Source organism: Salvia hispanica, chromosome 1, assembly GCF_029641045.1.
Source record: "Salvia hispanica isolate PSC_SH4W2 chromosome 1, Shi_PSC_v1, whole genome shotgun sequence".
NCBI lineage: Eukaryota > Viridiplantae > Streptophyta > Magnoliopsida > Lamiales > Lamiaceae > Salvia > Salvia hispanica.
Window position 1 is genome coordinate 48,243,758 of NC_142692.1, and position 20,483 is coordinate 48,264,240.

At 36.6% G+C, this 20,483-nt stretch overlaps 2 protein-coding genes and 1 pseudogene across 2 annotated transcripts; 2 read left to right on the plus strand and 1 right to left on the minus strand.

The window, feature by feature from the left end:
- Nucleotides 1-551: 551 nt before the first annotated feature.
- On the plus strand, nucleotides 552-1,477 carry LOC125220481 (cytosolic sulfotransferase 12 pseudogene; annotated as a pseudogene).
- A 2,315-nt stretch (nucleotides 1,478-3,792) lies between these two features.
- LOC125220480 (cytosolic sulfotransferase 13-like) lies at nucleotides 3,793-11,412 on the plus strand. The gene is made up of 3 exons (XM_048122651.2): nucleotides 3,793-4,188; nucleotides 6,015-6,072; nucleotides 11,144-11,412. The coding sequence occupies exons 1-3, from the start codon at nucleotides 3,793-3,795 to the stop codon at nucleotides 11,410-11,412; spliced, it is 723 nt and encodes a 240-aa protein (XP_047978608.2).
- Nucleotides 11,413-15,710: 4,298 nt separating this feature from the next.
- Nucleotides 15,711-17,024, minus strand: LOC148934027 (uncharacterized). The gene is made up of 2 exons (XM_089058409.1): nucleotides 16,355-17,024; nucleotides 15,711-15,748 (listed from the first exon to the last, which is right to left on the minus strand). The coding sequence occupies exons 1-2, from the start codon at nucleotides 17,022-17,024 to the stop codon at nucleotides 15,711-15,713; spliced, it is 708 nt and encodes a 235-aa protein (XP_088914535.1).
- Nucleotides 17,025-20,483: the final 3,459 nt, after the last annotated feature.

Consider the following 20,483-nt stretch of genomic DNA (forward strand, 5'->3'; position numbering starts at 1 on the left):
AACAAATCCTTGGAGTTGGAGTTGCGCTACTACACCAAAGAAAGTCCGAGGAAGTTCTCCGTCTTCCCCAATCGCTTCCGCTATGGATCATAAAGGTAAGTTTTCGATCCATTATGTTTATGGTTTTACGTGAAATACATGATGTTCGAAGATCTTACTTTATTTATATTCAATTATGTATCTTGAATATATGATGATAAAATTATGTCCAACAATCATAACATTAATCAATTGTTATGCGTAAACCCGTAATTCCTTTGGTAGAGCAACACGTGAGAATCTTATATTTTGGCTTGAATAATGTTTGTAGCAAGTATTGTAGTATTAAATTATTGGAGTAAAGTTGGCAACTCTGTTCCCTTTAGATTGTGAACTTGTTAGCACCAAGGCGATAACCAGATGCGTCGTTTTTGAGATCTGTATCATTTCGAATCCCAATATAATTAACAATAGCATGGTATCTTAATCCGTAAGATCATGCACACCTTCTCTTATAACCCTAAACAATCAAACTAATTTTGAGTCCCTCAAAGCATATGCAGCATCCAAAAATGACCGGCGATCCCCTCCCAAAAGCGAGTTTCTGGGACAAACCCGACATCCTGACCCAGTTGGAAGGTTTCTGGCTGGTCAGCACAGTAGTCGACCCGGCCACCACCTTCCGCTCCAACTTCAACGCCAGAGAAGACGACGTCGTTCTGGCGTCGTCCATCAAGACCGGCACCACGTGGCTCATGGCTCTCTCCCATTCCATCCTCAAAAAACCCGAAAACGGCGATCCCTTAGCCACAGACAACCCTCACACCCTCGTCCCCACCGTCGAGTCCGCGCCCTTCACCAACACAAAGGTCGACATCTATGACGCCTCGGCCCCTCGCCTCCTCCACACCCACCTCCCATACTCCCACCTCCCAGCCTCCGTCAAGAACTCCACCTGCAAGATCGTCTACATCACGAGGAGCCCCAAGGACACCCTCATCTCCATGTGGCACTTCTTCAATGCCATATACAGGCGCGATCGAGAGCCTCTGCCGCTTGACGAGGCTGTGGATTGCTTCTGCACCGGCGTGCATCCCTTTGGCCCCTTCTCGGATCACGTGGCAGAGTACTGGCTGGAGAGCAGGAGAAGGCTGGAGAAGGTCTTGTTCGTCAAGTATGAGGAGATGAAATCGGATGCCAAGAGGGAGGTTTCGAGGATTGCTGAGTTTTTGGGGAGGCCGTTGACGGGGGAAGGAGAGGCGGAGGAGCTTTTGTGGAGGTGCAGTTTGGAGAGGCTTAAGAATTTGGAGGTGAATTCGAGTGGCCATGATTCGGAGCTCGTGCCTAATGCTGCATATTTTAGGAAGGGTCAAGTTGGAGACTGGAAGAATTACTTGACGTCTCAAATGGAAGAACGGATTCATCAAACCGTTGGCCTTAAGCTTGAGGCGTTAGGCCTCTTTTTCTAGTTCATTATATTGGGTCATGATTGGCCTTAAATTTGTGTGAGTTATAACTTATATTTTCAAAATTATAAATATGCATGTGTTCTTATCAGTACTAATGTTATTGCTAACCAATTCAAACAATTGTTGTACGATATCCTAAATTGCATTCAGTGCCATTTAACAGTAATGTTATACTTCTGGATCATATAAAGAAATTAATTAACATATATTCTTTAGCATTTAGGAATTTTGATTCTATATAATACTGCCAATATTCTTTAATCTATATATGCAATAAATAACGTCACGCACGATCCGTTCGTTCTTTCATAGTTGAGGCGGAACTTTTCGGTATGAAGTTTAAGAAAGAGATGTTTAGTGTGTTCAATAAATAGATCAAAATGTAAGAGAAAAAAATAGAGAGAATAAAGTCAAAAGTAAATAAAGTTGAGGTAATAAAGTAAGAGTGAGGAAAAATATTAATTAGAGTACTATATATATGAAAATGACTCGAGGGAACTTTCTAAAATAGAAAAATGATTCAACTATGAGGGAACGAGGAGACCAAGTGAGTAATTGACAATGTAAATAAATAAGGACAAATCATGTGCAGCTGTTCATTAATAAAGAAAATGAAATTCTTTTAGTTAATTAGTAACGATCAGTGCATCAAATGCCATCAGTATTACTTACCTTTGATCTTAATAGTCAACAGATTGTGATCTAATGCATGTTTCGTTTATATAAAACCGGTAAATCACAATTTAGAGATAATCACATGGATCATTAACGAAGTCTTATCACTAGGTGATCACGTGATAACTCAAATTAATTAGACCTCAACACAGTATCTAATAAATAAACAAAACATAATAAAGAACACGCTTTTAAGTTTTAGGTCATTTTTTTTTCAAATAAATCTAAAATGGATAAGTTATCTAAACTGTCATTTAAATGATTCTTTCACTACCATTCCCATAGAACTTTTTATCTCATTCCTTACTCAAAAAACAATATCCATAATCCATCGTCCATTCACTTTTTTTATAATCACATATTAGTCCATCATCCATTCACTTAACTATTCATAAGTTTCACTTATACTTCCTTATATTCTTATATTCTTCAATTCTTTTATCTTATACTTCCTTTGTTTCATTAGTGTTGGATTTCTTTTCGGATGTCCTATAATCACATATAGTCTATCATCCATTCACTTAACTATAATCAGCTATGTATATGTAGCTGATTATGTAGCCCTTGTAGATCATCTTCTTCAGCAATACAACAGTGAACTTGCACTCATATTTCTTTCATATTTCCTGTAGGTAAGACAGAGCGATTCTTTTGGATATAGTTATTATACTCTATCCGTCCCGGAAAAGTATGAACTTTTTTAATTTAGGAAACTCATTTCTCTCTAATATGAGACTCATTTTCTACTAAAAATACTTTAGAAACGTTTTCTTTCTATCTCTTTCTTACTTTTCCAATTATGCATTAAAACTCGTGTCAAACCAAATATTCATACTCTTTGGGGTGGAAAGATTATTTAATTGAAAAAAAAGAAAATGCAAAGTATGAAAAGAAGACATTTGTTAGTAGCAGTACTAGTTTAAACGATTAATGATAGTTGATATTATTATTGTTACAAAAACATCCATTTCAGTAACAAAAAGAAGAAACCGAATAAATTAGAAACACAGATGAGTAGAAAATGACATGCAAATGCAGCTCAGAGCTCTTTGTTGTCGACAGGGGACTTTTGATCAACGGCAATGAGTTATTTTAGCCGGGACAGAGAGAGTACTTCCTACATTCCATAAAATAGCACATTTTGGGCTTAAACAGATCTATTATATTCCCTCTGTTCCCTGAAAATTTGTCACCTATTTCATTTTTCGTTCGTCCCTAAAAATTTGTCACCTTTCACTTTTACTATTTTGGTAATAGACTACATATTTCACTAACTCATTTTCACTCACATTTTATTTTCAAACTAATATATAAAAGTAGGACGCACATGCCACTAACTTTTTCAACCCACTTTCTATTACATTTCTTAAAATCCGTGTCGGATCAAATGATGCCAAATTTTAAGGGACGGATTAAGTAATAAATAGTAGAAATAATTTATTAAATAAGAGAGAGATAGAAAAAAAAGATTAAAATATTAGTCCTAATTCTATGTGACGTATGAAAATGATAAAAGGATTATATTTTGAGATCTGTATCATTTAATTCTAACGAATCCCAAGCAATATAATTAAAATTAACATGGAATCTTAATCCGGATATACTATAAACAATCAAACTAATCTGCTCATTTAATTTGAGTCTCTCAAAGCATATGCAGCATTCAAATATGTCCGGCGATCTCCTCCCAAAAGCAAGTTTCTGGGACGAAGCCGACATCCTGACCCAGTTGGAAGGTTTCTGGCTGGTCAGTGCAGGACTCGACCCAGCCACCACCTTCCGCTCCAACTTCAACGCCCGCGACGACGACGTCTTTCTGGCGTCGTCCATCAAGACCGGCACCACATGGCTCATGGCTCTCTCCCATTCCATCCTCAATAAAGCCGAAAACGGGGATCCCTTAGCCACGGACAACCCTCACACTCTCGTCCCCACCGTCGAGTTCGAGCCCTTGTCCACCAACAAAAAGCTCGACATCTACGACGCCTCGGCCCCTCGCCTCCTCCACAACCACCTCCCATACTCCCTCCTCCCTAGCTCCATCAAGAACTCCGCCTGCAAGATCGTATATGTTGGACATTATTTATCATAATATATTCAAGAATACATAATTGAATATAAATAAAGCAAGATCTTCGAACTACATGTATTTCACGTAAACCATAAGCATAATAGGATCGAGATATACCTTGGCGATCCATAGCGGAAGCGATTGAGGAAGGAGGAGATGATTTCCTTGAACCTTTTCCGGCGCAGTGGCGCAACTCCAAGGATTTGTTTCTCTCTCTTTCCATCGTTTATGTGTTCTCTGTAATGTGTGTGATTTGATGAGATCACCACACTTGTATTTATAGGCAGAGAGAGGACAAACCCTAAGTATCAAACCCTAAAAGCCCTTTCCATCAAAGAGGCCCAAAATAATGGATCACAATCAATTCTAATCAAATCTTAATAATATATACGCATGATTCTTTACTTCATGGCCAAGGGAATGAATATTCATTCCATAAAAAGATTATATAATCAATCTTTTCCATTCATTGGCAATCAATTGATATATATATATATAACCAAATTTAAATACAGAAATGCAGAACACGGTCATACGTAAGACATTTTTAGGTCATAGTTAGTTTATTTTTAGGTCATGCTAACAAAGCATGACCTAAAATGATCTTAACATGACATAAATCCAAATCTTATAATATGACCTAAAACTACTTAATTATGACCTTCCATGTTTTGGGTTAATTATTGACCATTAGATCATCTAATCCTAGGGCCAAGATTTGGGCTGCATTTCTGGATTTAAACACATACTTGTTTTGATCATCTCCCTATATATATATATATATATGAATATATATTCACTTTGGAGCAATATAACATGATTATTTGATTATTTGATATGTGACAATAATTAATTGATAGTCAATTAATTAGGGTAAAATGTGTCTTATACCAAATATATGTATTATACTAAAAATCCAATTCTATTTAGGATTCCATCACATGTCACGTATGTGAGACATAAAACTTACATTCTCCCACTTGGCGAACATGTGGGACACAAAGTTTTCGATTCTCCCACTTGTCACACTTGACAGAGCCACAGTAAAATAGACATAATAAACATAAGGCGCGCATAATATTGGACTTTATAAATACTTTCATCATTGGTAAACATAAGTATTATATTAGAGAGACTACTAATGCGAGTCATGGCGGGCGTATATCATTCAATCGACATAGTTCCTTCCATGTACCACATCACCAATAACCCCACTAATATAATCTATAAGTGACACAATGTCCATAATTGTCTTATTTCAAGACTTCCTGCATTAATACTAAAAACGTACATATGCATATGAAATAATAAGTATATGCAGGAAAAGTAGAAACAACTTTATTGGATTCAAAATATCCATAACTTAAGTGTCTGAACCAACATGGAAACATAAAGATTAGACGTTTCCATACCCAAGACCCATTATGTTAACTTATTCCATAAATGTCTTAGGCGGTAACGTCTTAGTCAATGGATCATCAACCATAAGCTGTGTGCTTATACATTCTATAGATATTATTTGTTCCCGAACTTAATCTTTCATGACAAGAAACTTTAATTCCATGTGTTTAGCTCCTTTGAATACTTGTCATTCTTAGAGTAAGATACGATTGCACTATCATTACAATACAATTTCAACGGCTTGGATATTGAGGAGACAATACTAAGGCCTGAAATAAAATTTTGCAATCATTAATGCTTCAAAGTAAGCCATAAATTTAGCTTTAATGGAAATCCAATCATTTCTAGTTGATCAGATGTCCTTAATGTGAGCATAAAATCTTTTGTTCCCTTTAAGTATCTCATTATTATCTTTGCAGCTCTCCAATATTCAACACAAGGGTTACTTTGGTAACGGCATAGCATTCCAACTGCAAAGTTGATGTCTGGTCTAGTACATACTTGAGCATACATCAAACTTCTCACGTTAGAGGCATAAGGAATATTATCCATCTCTTTACGTTCCAATTCAGTTTTTGGACATTGATCCAAACTGAATTTGCCACATTTATGAATTGGAACAACACTTGGAGAACATGCACTCATGTCATATCTCTCTAAAAGATTCGATCTATGTAGCTTTTATGAGACAATCCAAAAGTCCACATGATTGATCACAAGATATTTCTATCCTATGACGTAGGATGTCTCACACATATCTTTTATGTTGAAACTTTTAGAGAGGTAATTTTAGTGTCATGTAGTAATCCAATGTCACTACTAGCAAGCAATATATTATCAACATACAGAACCAAAAATATGAACTTGCTCCCACTAACCTTGAGGTATATGCACCGATAAATGGTGTTTTCTTTAAAACCAAAAGCAGTAATAGTGTCATGGAATATAAAATACCATTGTCGAGAAGCCTATTTCAGTCCATAAATTGATGTCTTAAGTTGCAGACTAAATTTTCATTCCATTTCTTAATGAAGTCTTCAGGTTGTTTCATGTAGACTTCTTCTTACAAATCATCAATTAGAAAAGCTATTTTCACATCCATTTGATGCAGCTCCAAGTCAATATGGGCTACAAGTACCAAAATGATTCTAAGTGAGTCCTTCTTTGATACATTAGAGAAAGTCTCTTTATAATCAACGCTATCTTTCTGAGTATAACCTTTGGAAATAAGCCTGGCTTTAAATCGTTTGACTAAACCATCTATGTCGAATTTGGTCTTGATGACCCATTTACACCCAATATACTTTTGTCTATTAGGTAATTCGACAAGGTCCCAGAATTATTATAATCCATAGATTTTAACTCTTCTATCATGCATTAATCCATTTATTAGAATTATTACACTTAATGGCTAGTGAACATGAAACTGGATCATTACGTATTCATATATCACATTCGGATTCTTAGAGATATGCCACATAGTCATCAGAAATGGCCACCTTCGTTCTCATTAAGAAAGCATTAATGGCACATCTGGAGATGTTTCTTCCATACCTATGTTCAATGACTTTGGCATCATCATTAAGTGGTTGGTCATTCAAATATTATTAGGCTGTTCAACAATATTTGACACACTTAATTCTTGAGGAAATGAGGGAAGAAGGTTATACCCTTATTTCATTAATGACCGTATTACGAGTGTTAGAACTCCCACTGATCTCACCATTCTCAAAAAATCATATATTTCCAGTTTCCATAATTCTCATGCTATCATTAGGACAATAAAATCGATAACCTTTGGATTTTTGTAGTAACCCACAAAATAACCACTAATTGTCCAAAATCCATTTTTCGTTTCTTGCAAAGAGTATACTCTAGTTTCCGCTGGACAGCCCCAAACATGAAGGTGCTGGAAACTGGGTTTTCTATCTGTCCAAAGTTCATAAGAAAGTCTTTGGTACAACCTTACTAAAAACTCAGTTTAATACATAAATAGCGGTTCTAAGAGCATAAATTCACAACGTTATGGGTAAGGTAGAATTATCATACTTCTAACCATTTCCATGAGAGTTCGATTTCGTCTCTCAGCAACATCATTCTGCTGAGACGTACTTGGCATAGTGTATTAAACACAAATGTCATGCTTTTCTAAGTATTTGGCAAAAGGTCCATGTAATTGACTTATTTTAGTGGTACGACCATAAAATTCACCACCTCTATCAGATCGAATAATTTTCACATTTCTATTTAATTGCCTTTCAACCTCAGTCATAAAATGTTCAACTGTGCCTGAGATTTTTTTTGCAATAAATAAATCCATAATGCGAAAAAATCGTCAATAAAGGTGATAAAACGTTTTTATCCACTAGAAGTCGAGGCATCAAAAGGTCCGCAAATATCTGTATGTATAATTTTAAGGAGCTCATTGCTTCTTGTGGCATTTTTAGTACTGTGTTTGGTTTGTTTACATTTAATACAATCCACACAAACGGTAATGCTTGTAAAGTCTAAATTCGAATGAATATTATCCTTTATAAGCCTCTTAATTCTTTCACTAGAAATATGATCCAGTTCCTTTATGCCATAAGAATGATAAATTCGAATGAATATTATCCTTTAGACGCTCCTTCGGTTGCAATATGAGCATGAGATGCACCCATTCTATACTTCTTCATCTTATGCTCCTCCTAGACCAATACGTTTCCCAATTCTTTAAGAGTTCACTAATCTTTTATAGTGAATCAATTTGGAATGGTCTGAGGATATAAGGAAGTTAGAATGAATTGAACAATGAAATCCTTATCCACCTATAATCCTAACTTTTCCAGCTTAGAAGAGATGTTATTTATTTCCATCACATGCTCGTACATAGTCCGAGAACCATCATATTGCATGCTCATGAGATCCTTCATAAGTTTTCCTGCAATAGACTTATATGCAGTTGTGAAGCGATCCTCAACGTTATGCAAATATTCTTTTGCAATATCAGTCGTTGAGAGACTTTATCTACAACGAATATTCTAATGAACTGTAAACTTAGTCCTGTTAGATTTTTCCCAAGCATTATGGGCAATCAACCAACTACTTTGATCAAAGATAATTGGATTATCATTCAACAGTGTTAGGTTCCAAGTCCATTATTCCAAGAGTGAACTTAAGTTTCTCTTTCCATTCAAAGAAGTTAGTTCCATTAAGTTGGGGAACGTTTGAGGTAAACATACTAGTAGCAAAAAATATATGTTTTTACATTATAGGAGCAATTAAGAAATGAATGCTCACATATAAAAGCTTTGAATAATAACACGAACATTAATTTGAAAACCCATATCATGAGGCAATTATGAAAACTCCTTTGGGTAGTCTTCATACAATAATAAAAATCATGCTTTTAATATCCATATCTCAGTTCAATAATTGAGTAATAATAAATTGGCGTTACCTTTGGGTAATCGACACCAATTTAAATTATTAACTCCATTAGTGTTTATTATGTCGCAAAGACTATTTCCTTTGGGAATCTAGACCTTACAACAAACAAACTATTTAGATGATGAATAGCCACAACAAGCATGATGATTAATTGCATACATAGATTTTTCATATTAACTTGATTATAAACTCTTCCAGTTTTACCTCACTTTGGTGATTGCAAAATAAATATAATATAATCAAGAATGTATAGCGATTAATTGCTTAAGCAGATTTTCACTTAATTTGATTATAAAATATTATTTTACCTCACTTTGGTGATTGTAAATAAACATAATATAATCAAGAACATATAGAGATTAATTACTTAAACAAATTTTAATATGAGTTTGATTATAGACTCTCCTTATTTTGCCTCACTTTGGTGATTGCAAAATAAACATAATATAATCAAAATACATGTTAAAACGAGAATTGAATTATGTAATCATTCATTCCACCGTCTCGGTAAATTCATAATCATAAAACATTTAATTGAAATCTCAATTCATCAATGCATATATTCAAACTCAATTTACATAAAGTATATACACAATCAAAATACCCAAATCAATTCCATATATATAAATAGAATCAATATGAAAACAATATATTTCAAAGTATAATCATACAAAATAAACTTTCTTTGATTGATACAGTAATTAAACCAATATAACTGACAATTAAATTATGCGAACAAAGTCTGACATTCGTGCAGAAACAATTTCACATAAAATCATTCAATCAATACATAATAGTGCAATTTGATAAGCATGCAGTCATATGAATTCATTAAAATTGAATACGTAATAAACAAATTGAATCAACTAAATTTGAATCACTATTCATTAAATTTCTTGACGGAAGAGTGATACCGAAAACCAAATAAAGCGAGAACCAAATATACACAAACATGATTCTCAATTCATCAATAATTTATCAAAAAATAAATTAAATGATTATGGTTTTCCATGATACGAAAAATACATGAGTTCTCAACCATGCTCTGATACCACATGTTGGACATTATTTATCATAATATATTCAAGAATACATAATTGAATATAAATAAAGCAAGATCTTCGAACTACATGTATTTCACGTAAACCATAAGCATAATAGGATCGAGATATACCTTGGCGATCCATAGCGGAAGCGATTGAGGAAGGAGGAGATGATTTCCTTGAACCTTTTCCGGCGCAGTGGCGCAACTCCAAGGATTTGTTTCTCTCTCTTTCCATCGTTTATGTGTTCTCTGTAATGTGTGTGATTTGATGGGATCACCACACTTGTATTTATAGGCAGAGAGAGGACAAACCCTAAGTATCAAACCCTAAAAGCCCTTTCCATCAAAGAGGCCCAAAATAATGGATCACAATCAATTCTAATCAAATCTTAATAATATATACGCATGATTCTTTACTTGATGGCCAAGGGAATGAATATTCATTCCATAAAAAGATTATATAATCAATCTTTTCCATTCATTGGCAATCAATTGACATATATATATATATATATATATAGGGATGTATTCAGGTCAGAACGCTAAGTATAAGTAAAACTCAAAACACTTGCAGTCCATTGGATCTTATGATCTAACGGTTAGATTAATGCCACGTGTCATCTAATGATATAGAATTTTAGACTAATAATGTAGCTCGGAAAATAATGTAGCATTTTAGTTTAATAATGTACAGTTTTAGTCTTACAATGTACATTTCTAGTCTAATAATGTACCTCGGCTAATAATGTAGATTTTTAGTATGATAATGTAACTAATCACAACCATCCAATCTAATGATCCAAGGGCTGTGATTAGTGCTGTGTTTTACACTAAGATGCTGTAAGGACCCTAACACACCCCTATATATATATATATATATATATATATATATATATATTCTCTTTGGAGCAATATAACATGATTATTTGATTAATTGATATGTGACAATAATTAATTGATAGCCAATTAATTAGGGTAAAATGTGTCTTATACCAAATATATGTATTATACTAAAAATCCAATTCTATTTAGGATTCCATCACATGTCACATATGTGAGACATAAAACTTACAGTATACATTGCGAGGAGCCCCAAGGACACTCTCATCTCCATGTGGCACTTCTTCAATGCCATATTCAAAGAGCCGCTGCCGCTCGACAAGGTCGTGGATTGCTTCTTCTGCGGCGTGCATCCCTTTGGCCCCTTCTCGGATCACGTGGCTGAGTATTGGCTGGAGAGCAGGAGAAGGCCGGAGAAGGTCTTGTTCGTCAAGTATGAGGATATCAAATCGGACCCCAAGAGGGAGGTTTCGAGGATTGCTGAGTTTCTGGGAGGTCGGTGAAGGAGGAAGCCGAGATGGAGGAGCTTTTGTAGAGGTGCAGTTTGGAGAGGCTTAAGAATTTGGAGGTGAATTCGAGTGACCATGGTTGGGGGCTTGTGCCCAATGCTGCATATTTTAGGAAGGGCCAAGTGGGAGATTGGAAGAATTATTTGACGTCTCATATGGAAGAACAGATTCATCAAACCGTTGGCCTTAAGCTTGAGGCTTTAGGCCTCTTTTTTTAGTTCATTATGTTGGGTGATTGGCCCCAACTTCCAACCATCCAATGTGAGGTGTTGTTGCTAACCAATTCAAACATGCTTGTGTTCTTATCACTAATCAGTATTACTGTTGTTATCAGTAATAACTGCCATTTATACTTCTGGACGATGGCGGAGCCATAAATTTTTCAAAAGGGGAGCCCAAATTTCTAATTGATAATTGTCCGGATAGCCGTATAAGCAATAAGGGGATCATTGAGAGGAACAGATATATAGTGAAAATAATTAAAACATGGACAATAAAAACTAATATAAACATATTTGAAGACAAAGTAATGTGAATTAATTTACTAAGTATTTTTTTAAATTATAAATATATTAGTGTGTGAAATTCATTTTATAAAATTACTAATTGTGGGAAAATCAACAAAACCTACAAATGAAAATTGAAGATGCTAGTATTATATGTATTTACATATTCATGGAATAATAAAGTATTTTTTATTCATAGATTAAAATTACAAAATGAAAGAAAATAATGATAGGGTATGTTATTTCACATATTTTTGGGGGTTAATGAATAATTTTTAATTCTTAGATATATGTATTAGTTTAAATTTTGAAATGATAGAGAATAAATATAAATATACTATAATATTATAACATAATATATATGGTATTAAACATAAAAGAGAAATATAAAGAGGTATATTTAAAAAGAATAAATATCTGCGCGCTTGAGGGATTCGAACACAGGTTCTGTTGGACAGAAGACCAAGCATGAAACCACCTGCACTAGAAATACTATTGAAATTGGCTGCATACATATATAATATATAGTTAAAGTTCAAATGGCTGAGGGGCCCAAGGCCCCCCCTGCCCCAGCGTGGCTCCGCCACTGCTTCTGGATCATATAATTCTTGATTTGTGTATCAGGCATATTTTGGGAGTTTGAGAGAGAGGCAGTAGAGAAAGTAGAGAGATCGATAATTCCTTGATGATTTATTTCTTCTCATGTATGACCCATTATATAGGTGTTACAATGGTATATACAAGGAAAGATATCAATCTATTTACTAATGAGATCAATTCATGTCCCTAATTATATCAATCTATTCTTGGGATATCATTGTGATTGATCCCCCACAATTTTCTCTTTTTAACACTTCCCCTCAAGTTGAGTGGTGGGATCTCCATAGCTCAACTTGCACAATACACTTGTGAAGCTCCTTGAATTAACCGCCTTGGTGAGGATATCTGCTAGTTGATCTTCTGATCGAACAAACGGTAGTTCCACAACTCCATTCTCAATGTTCTCTTTAATGAAGTGTCTATCAACTTCGACATGTTTGGTCCTATCATGTTGTACTGGGTTTTTGGATATGTTGATTGCTGCTTTGTTGTCGCAGAAGAGCTGACTATTTTCTGGAGCGAGTCCAATTTCTCTCATTAGTCTCCTTAGCCATATTATCTCTATTAGTCCACTTTTGATCCATCTGAATTCAGCTTCAACACTAGATAAAGCAACCACCTTTTGTTTCTTGCTCCTCCAGGTGACCAGATTACCTTCTACAAAGGTAAAGTAGCCTGCGGTCGATCTTCGGTCTACTGGGTTGCTTGCCCAGTCAGCATCTGTATATCCATACACTCATCCATGTTCATTTTTCTTGAACGTTATCCCATATCCAACTGTCCCCTTGAGATACTTGACGATTCTCAGTGCAGCTTCGTAGTGATCCTTCTGAGGTCGATGCATGAACTGACTTACAATCCCAACTGCATAGGCAATATCAGGTCTGGTGTGGGATAGATAAATGAGCTTCCCAACCAAGCGTTGATATTTGCCTTGATGTGCTAGCTCAGCCCCCTCTGAGATCTGTAGCCCATGATTTACTATAATCGGTGTATCAACAGGTTTGTAATCCAGAAGTCCTGTAGCCCATGTATTTCATTTGTCTCAGAAAAATCCCCTCTTCCAATCTCAGTACCTCTATTCCTAAGAAATACTTTAGATTCCGTAAGTCTTTCATCTCGAACTCTTGGAATAGGCTCCCCCTGAGCCTCTCAATTTCTTCTGTGTCATCCCGGTTATGATCATATCATCTACGTAGATGATCAAACATGTGATTAGACCATCCCGATTCTTTAAAAATAGAGTATGGTCGGATTGGCTTTATTTGAACTCATACTTTGCCATAGCCTCAGTGAACCTACCGAACCAAACTCTGGGGGACTGTTTAAGTCCGTATAGAGTTTTCTTCAATCGGCATCCTTCTCCCTTCTTATATCCTTCTGTGAATCCTGGTGGAGCCTCCATATATACTCATCTCCTCAATTCTCCATGGAGAAAGACATTTGTGACATCAAATTGATGTAGTGGTCAATCTCTGTTTGTAACAACTGATAAAAGTACTCGGATGGTATTAATCTTTGCTACCGGTGAGAATGTCTCATCATAGTCCAGTCCATAGGTTTGAGTGTACCCCTTTGCTACCAGTCGCGCCTTGTACTTCTCTATGGAACCGTCTGGCCTCCGTTTGATAGTAAACACCCACTTACATTCGACAGTCTTCTTTCCTTCTGGTATTTTGCACTTTTCCCAAGTGTCATTCCTCTCTAGTGCGCCCATTTCCTTTAGCATTGCCTCCCGCCAATGTTTATGCCTCCAAGCTTGTTCTATTGTGCACAAGATTTCTTCTTCCTCGTAGAGTGCCGTCTCAAATGCATGGACCATTTCCGAGTCCGAGAGTTTTCCTTTGGCCATGTTGGCTATAGAGTATTTGGCCTTCTTGCCGATGGCCTCAGGGTTGTACCTCTTCGGTGGGACTCCTCGATTGAGCCTTGGTGTTAATTTACATCCTCCAACTCCTTCACTCATTTGTTCTTCCAGCAGATCACAGATCTCTGGTTTGCTTTGGTTGCTAGAGTCGGGCTCAATATCTGTTTTAGGGTCAGTTTCACTAGATACATGAACTTCATCACCAATATCGTGAGCATGCTCAAGAGGAGTATCAAAGGTACTTACAACGGATATCATTAAGGGGTTCTCCTAGGCGATGTCATCGATTGGTGCGGGCTGTATTTCTTGATTCTACATCGCAGTCTTGAGGACTTCCCCTTCAGAGCTTGTTGTGGGAAAGTCTAACTGGCTTAGAAGTTCACTGTTACGCTCCCCCTGATTGCTAAGGTGGTTAAAGTAGTAGTCTGTTTCAAGGAAATCACAGTTCATGGTGATGAATAGGCGGTTGGTTTTAGGGTCAAAACACCGATATCCCTTCTGAGAGGCCCCATATCCCACAAATACACACTTCACAGCACACAGTGAGAGTTTGGTTCTCTCATGTTTTGGTATGTGAACGAAGACAAAGCATCCGAATACTCAGGGCTGAAGGGTCAAGGGTAAAGGAATATGGGCTAGTGTGGAGAGTAGATCTGGGGTAGTAGAAGGCAGTCGGTTGGTTAGGTAGGCATATGCGGAAAAATTTCTGGGGGTGTTAGACTCAATAAGCATGGCTCGTGCCATTTCTAAAGGGTACGGTTCTTTCTCTCAGACACACCGTTCTGTTCTGGGGTCTATGGGCAAGTAGTTTGGTGGACTTGGCCTTTATCATGACAAAATTTTTTCATTCTTGAGTTTACAAACTCTCACCCATTGTCAGATCTAAGAATCTGTATGTTCTTCTGAAATTGGGTATGTACTAGGGCGTGAAAATGGCTGAAGTGTTCAAATACTTCATTTTTTTTTTCATAAAATAGACCCACGTCATACGAGTGCAATCATCTATAAATAGAAGGAAATATTTGAACCCTTGTCCCCCCACAACCGGAGACGGTCCTCACACATCAGTATGGACAAGTGAAAACAAAAAATCAACATGGGTATTATTAGATTTATAAGAATGTCTATGGCTTTTGGCCAACACACAAGTCTCGCAATACATATCTTGATTAAATTTGGGAAATAGAGTTTTTAAATAACCCGAGGAGGGATGTCCTAAGCGACGATGCCAACGCCAAGCATCCATGTCTGATGATCCATGAGTGAGTAGAGCAGTTCCTTGTTGATCTATCTCATCCACATAATACAGCCCGTCCCGTTCAGTGCCACGTCCAATAATTACCCCTGTCCTGATATCCTGCAACAAGCAAAAATTTGGTTGCATTAGGAGAGTACAATTCAATTCTTTTGTCACATGACTAATTGATAGCAGTTTATGTGACATTTTAGGAACATATAAATAGTTGGCTAAAGTCAGAGCGGGTGCGATTCTGATAGTTCTTGCTCCCTCCACAAGTATACATTCTCCATTAGCCGATTGGATATGACTTTTGGGTGCCCTATGCATCTCAGATATATCAACAACATCATTACTAACATCATAAGTAATTGTATCAGTGGCTCCGCAATCAAAAATCCATTTATCGTTTTTAGTTTCAAATGAAACGGACAAGGCATATGATGGGTTTAAATTTTCAAGGACTTGAAATCGATTTTCACATAGCGGTGGGGCTGTTTGTGAATATTTGGAATTTGGTGGGGTCGGTTTGGCAATTTTTGACTGTTTGGGGTGTGTTTCGAGATATTTGGAAGTTGGGGGTCCTCTGTGTGATATAATAAAACTGCTGGGGAGGGGGGGGGGGGGGAGGGGGGAGGTCATTGGTATTTTCTAGGAAATGGGGTTTATTGTGTAATAGGGTAGGAGTGTGGGGATTTAAAAAATAATCCCTTAACCCTAATTTACCTCCGCTGAGATTGGGCACCTCCACTTCGTCCATCGCCCGAGGTGCTCCATCTCCTCCTCCTCCTCCTCTGGCAATAGATGCCACTCCAACCGCCGTTTCTTCTGTTCCCGGGCCACCACGGTTGTTAGCGGCCCCTGAGTTGCTCCCTATGGTGGTGGCGGGCGTTCCTTTTCCTCCGGCTACCGCTGCGGCCGCTCGTCCTCCTCTGAACTGATTCGGCGATGGGTTGGCTTTGGACTTCCTTTCTTGCCACCACTCCGGGTACCCACGGAGTTCAAAACATGTCTCCCGTGTATGCTTCTTCTTTCCGTAGTGGGAGCAGACAAGTTTTGATTTATCTTCTTCGGGATGCTTGTTCCAATTCCGACCATTTCCACCATTGTTCTGTTGGGGATTATTCAGGTAGCCTGCTGAATTAGGCCATGGCTGAGTTACAACCAATCCAGCACCGATTCCTTGAGAGCCAGATTCCATCGACTGTAGAATGCTCGATCTGGCATCTTCTCGTCGGAGGATGGCGTACGCGACATCCACTGAGGGAAGTGGTTCGATTCTGAGTATTTCCTTTTTGACCCCCTCATATTTGTTGTTTAGTGCTACCAATAGTTGGAATAATCTCTTATCTTGCTTCTCTTTGTTGTATATCTCTACATCCTCTGCATACTTCATTGGGTTTGGATTTTTCCGATCTATGGAGATCCATATATCGTTCAAGGTCGTCCACAGATCCTCCAGCGATTCCTCCTTTTGTTTAATGTTATTGCTTTCATGTACAGGTCGTACACTTGGATTTTATCTCCTCCACTGGCGTATGTGATCTCCAGGCTGGTCCATATGTCTCTGGCCGTCGAGTATTGAGACATACGGTTGACCAATTTTTTTTCCATGTTGTGAAGTAGCCACGTGAAAACACAGTGGTCTGCTTGTTGCCATCGTTCGAAGGCTTGGTCGGTCTTTGCCGGAGGGGATGAGGCTCTGTTGATATGGGAGATCATTCCTCTCCCACTGATTGCCGCCTTCATAAGGACTGCCCAAATGGGGTAGTTCTCACCGTTTAGTCTTTCTGCAATCACTAATGGCGAGGAATCGATTCTGTAGGCTTCTGGTTTCGGTTCTGGAGGGTTTGTGGGTATTATTTGTTGTTGGTTATGCGCGATGGTTGTGCACATTAATTCGGCAAACATTCAAGCGAATTGCTCTGTTTCCGATGGCTTTGGGATTCATTGTTATCTGACATGTTTGCTGGTTTTGACAGGAATCTGCCGGATCTTGGTTAGAGGGTTTGAGATTGGTCCGAGACAGTGATGAGACTACTCTGAGTCTCACCCCTGCTCTGGTACCATCTTGATTTGTGTATCATGCATATTTTAGGAGTTTGAGAGAGAGAGGCAGTAGTGAAAGTAGAGAGATCGATAATTTCTTGATGATTTATTTCTTCTCATGTATGACCCTTTATATAGGTGTTACAATGGTGTATACAAGGAAATATATCAATCTATTTACTAATGAGATCAATTCATGTCCCTAATTATATCAATCTATTCTTGGGATATCATTGTGATTGATCCCCCACAATCTTCTCTTTTTAACAATAATGAGAATTAATATATACTTTAGCATTTAGGAATTTTGAATTCTAAGTAATGCCAATATTCTTTAATCTATATATGCAATAAATTACATCACGCAAATAAGTTGACAATATATAAATACACAAGGCCAAATCTAGGGGTGAGCAAAAAAACCGAAAACCGAATATCCGAACCGAACCAAACCGAAATTTTGAAATTCGGTTCGGTTTTTTCGGTTTTCCGGTTCGGTTCGGTTTTAAAATTGCAAAAAATTCGGTTTTTCGGTTCGGTTCGGTTCGGACCGAAAAAAAAACCGAAAAACCGAATTATATTTAATATAAATATATTAAAATATTATATATATAAAAATATAACTCTAACCCTAAAATTCTGCCTCCATTCTCAATCTATCTCACCGCCTCCTTTCTCAACCTCTCCACCTCCATTCTCAATCACGGTTTCCACTCTAAATCTCTAACCCTAAAGGCTTAATCTCTCGAACTCTAAGCCTCCAACCCGGCGCCTATCTCTGCTCCAGCCCGTCGCCTCCAGCCATCCACGCCGTCTCCGCCCTCCAGCAGTGCGGCCGTGCTCCAGCCATCTATGCCGCCTTCGGCCGTGCTCCAGCCATCCACGCCGCCTTCAGAAGAAGGTAAAAACTCAAACTTATCTATTTTCTTCACAACTCTCGAATTAGTGGTCAAATTTATAATACTTAAGTTTTTGTGTTTAGGCATTAATGTGTTCTTCAGATGCTGGACCTGTTCTTTTAGGAACCATAAATAATTGAAGAATCCACAAACATCTACTGATAAAAGAAGATAATACACATAAACTTTTATATTTAAAGATGATTATTTCAAGTATTGAAGCTGAATTCATATGCTTAAATTAAGTGTTATGATATTTAAGAATTGGATGCTCCTAATCATCCAGATCTGCTGCTCAAGATTAAAAAAAAAATTATTCTATTTTTCTCAACATCTCTACTGTTCAGTACCATTTTCTAATACATTCATATATTCTATACTTCATTGTTAATAACTTGTGGGATTATTTTGTATTTCAGATTTTATAGAGTTGATTCAGAGCTTATGATAAAGCTCATCCCGTGGAACAGAGAGGATGGAAGACTTGGGAATGGATTTACATTGTTAAATTGTTATAATTTGTTGTATTAATTAGATATCATGAAACTCTATTTTTTATGTTTTGGCCTAAATATTTATTTTTGTTGGTTGATGGATGATTATGATTTTTTGTGTTATTTTTTGGTTTTAAGGTTTTTTAAAATTGTACAAAATTTCGGTTTTTCGGTTTAGTTCGGTTTTTAAAGTTCGATTTTCGGTTTTTCGGATTTCGATTTTTCGGTTTTCGGTTTCGGTTCGGTTTTGATTTTAGTCTAAATTCGGTTTTTCGGGTTCGGTTCGGTTTGGGCAAAAAACCGAACCGAAACCCGAATGCTCACCCCTAGCCAAATCATGTGCAGCTCTTCATTTATAAAATATTGAAATTCTTTAGTTAATTTATCAGTGCATCAAGTACCGTCAGTATTACTTACCTTTGATTTTAATGAAAGGAAATATATTGCGATCTAATGCATGTTTCATTTATTAAAACCGGTAAATGACAATTTAGAGCTAATCACATGGATCATTAACGAAGTCCTGTCACTACGTGATTACGTGATAACTCAAATTGATTAGACATCTACACCGTATCTAATAAATAAACAAAATAGGATAAAGAACGTACTTTTTGATCATTTTTTTTCAAATAAATTCAAGAGAGATGAGTTATCTAAACAGCCATTTAAACGATTCTTTCAGTACTGTTCCCACACGGGCGGACATAAGAAGAGCCATGGGGACCCATGCAACCCCTAATATTAAAAAACAAATGCAGGGGTATTTTAGTAATTTCATATTAAAATTAAATTAAATGTTATTTAATATTTAATCAAAGTTAAACATAGATAATTAGGAGTTTTGAAATATGAACTTCTCTACCAGAATTCAAATTTGCCGCTCCCTATTCTCCTTCTTTCTCCAATTTTTCAATACATTATTATTTAATTAGGAGAACTGTTTCACCTTGCCAATTATTATCCATTAAAATTTTCTGGTGTTGCTTTGAATGAGCTTGAAAATCAACCTAAAAGCTTTATTTTTTATGTCTGGATAGATGAAAATTTTTCACAAGTATATGGGATCGGTGGTCGGAAGATGGCTTCTACAAGAAAGCATCAAAAATTCTTATTAGTTTATTGTTAGTCAAGTTGTCATTGATCTTGCCAGTTGCTAGTACCTTAATGGAAAGAACATTTTTAGCAATGAAGTTCATCAAGAGTTCTCTATGTAATAATTGAGAGACTACTGTTATAGATTACTTAATTCATTACGTTGAAAAGGATGTCTTTGTTAATGTCACTAATGAAACTATTATGCAGAGAAAGATGAAGAATAAAAGCAAAATGTTATGATATGATTATATTTAACTTTATATTTAAATATTATTTTTAATTTTATTATAAATTATTTTTAGATCCCCCATCATT

Coding starts and splice junctions, on each gene's coding strand:
- LOC125220480 (XM_048122651.2), top strand. CDS start 3,793: ATGTCCGGCGATCTCCTCCCAAAAGCAAGTTTCTGGGACGAAGCCGAC. Junction 4,189..6,014: donor AGAACTCCGCCTGCAAGATC/GTATATGTTGGA, acceptor TTATCTTTGCAG/CTCTCCAATATTCAACACAA. Junction 6,073..11,143: donor CATAGCATTCCAACTGCAAA/GTTGATGTCTGG, acceptor TAAAACTTACAG/TATACATTGCGAGGAGCCCC.
- LOC148934027 (XM_089058409.1), bottom strand. CDS start 17,024: ATGAAGTATGCAGAGGATGTAGAGATATACAACAAAGAGAAGCAAGAT. Junction 15,749..16,354: donor GGTGCCCAATCTCAGCGGAG/GTAAATTAGGGT, acceptor TGCTTGTTGCAG/GATATCAGGACAGGGGTAAT.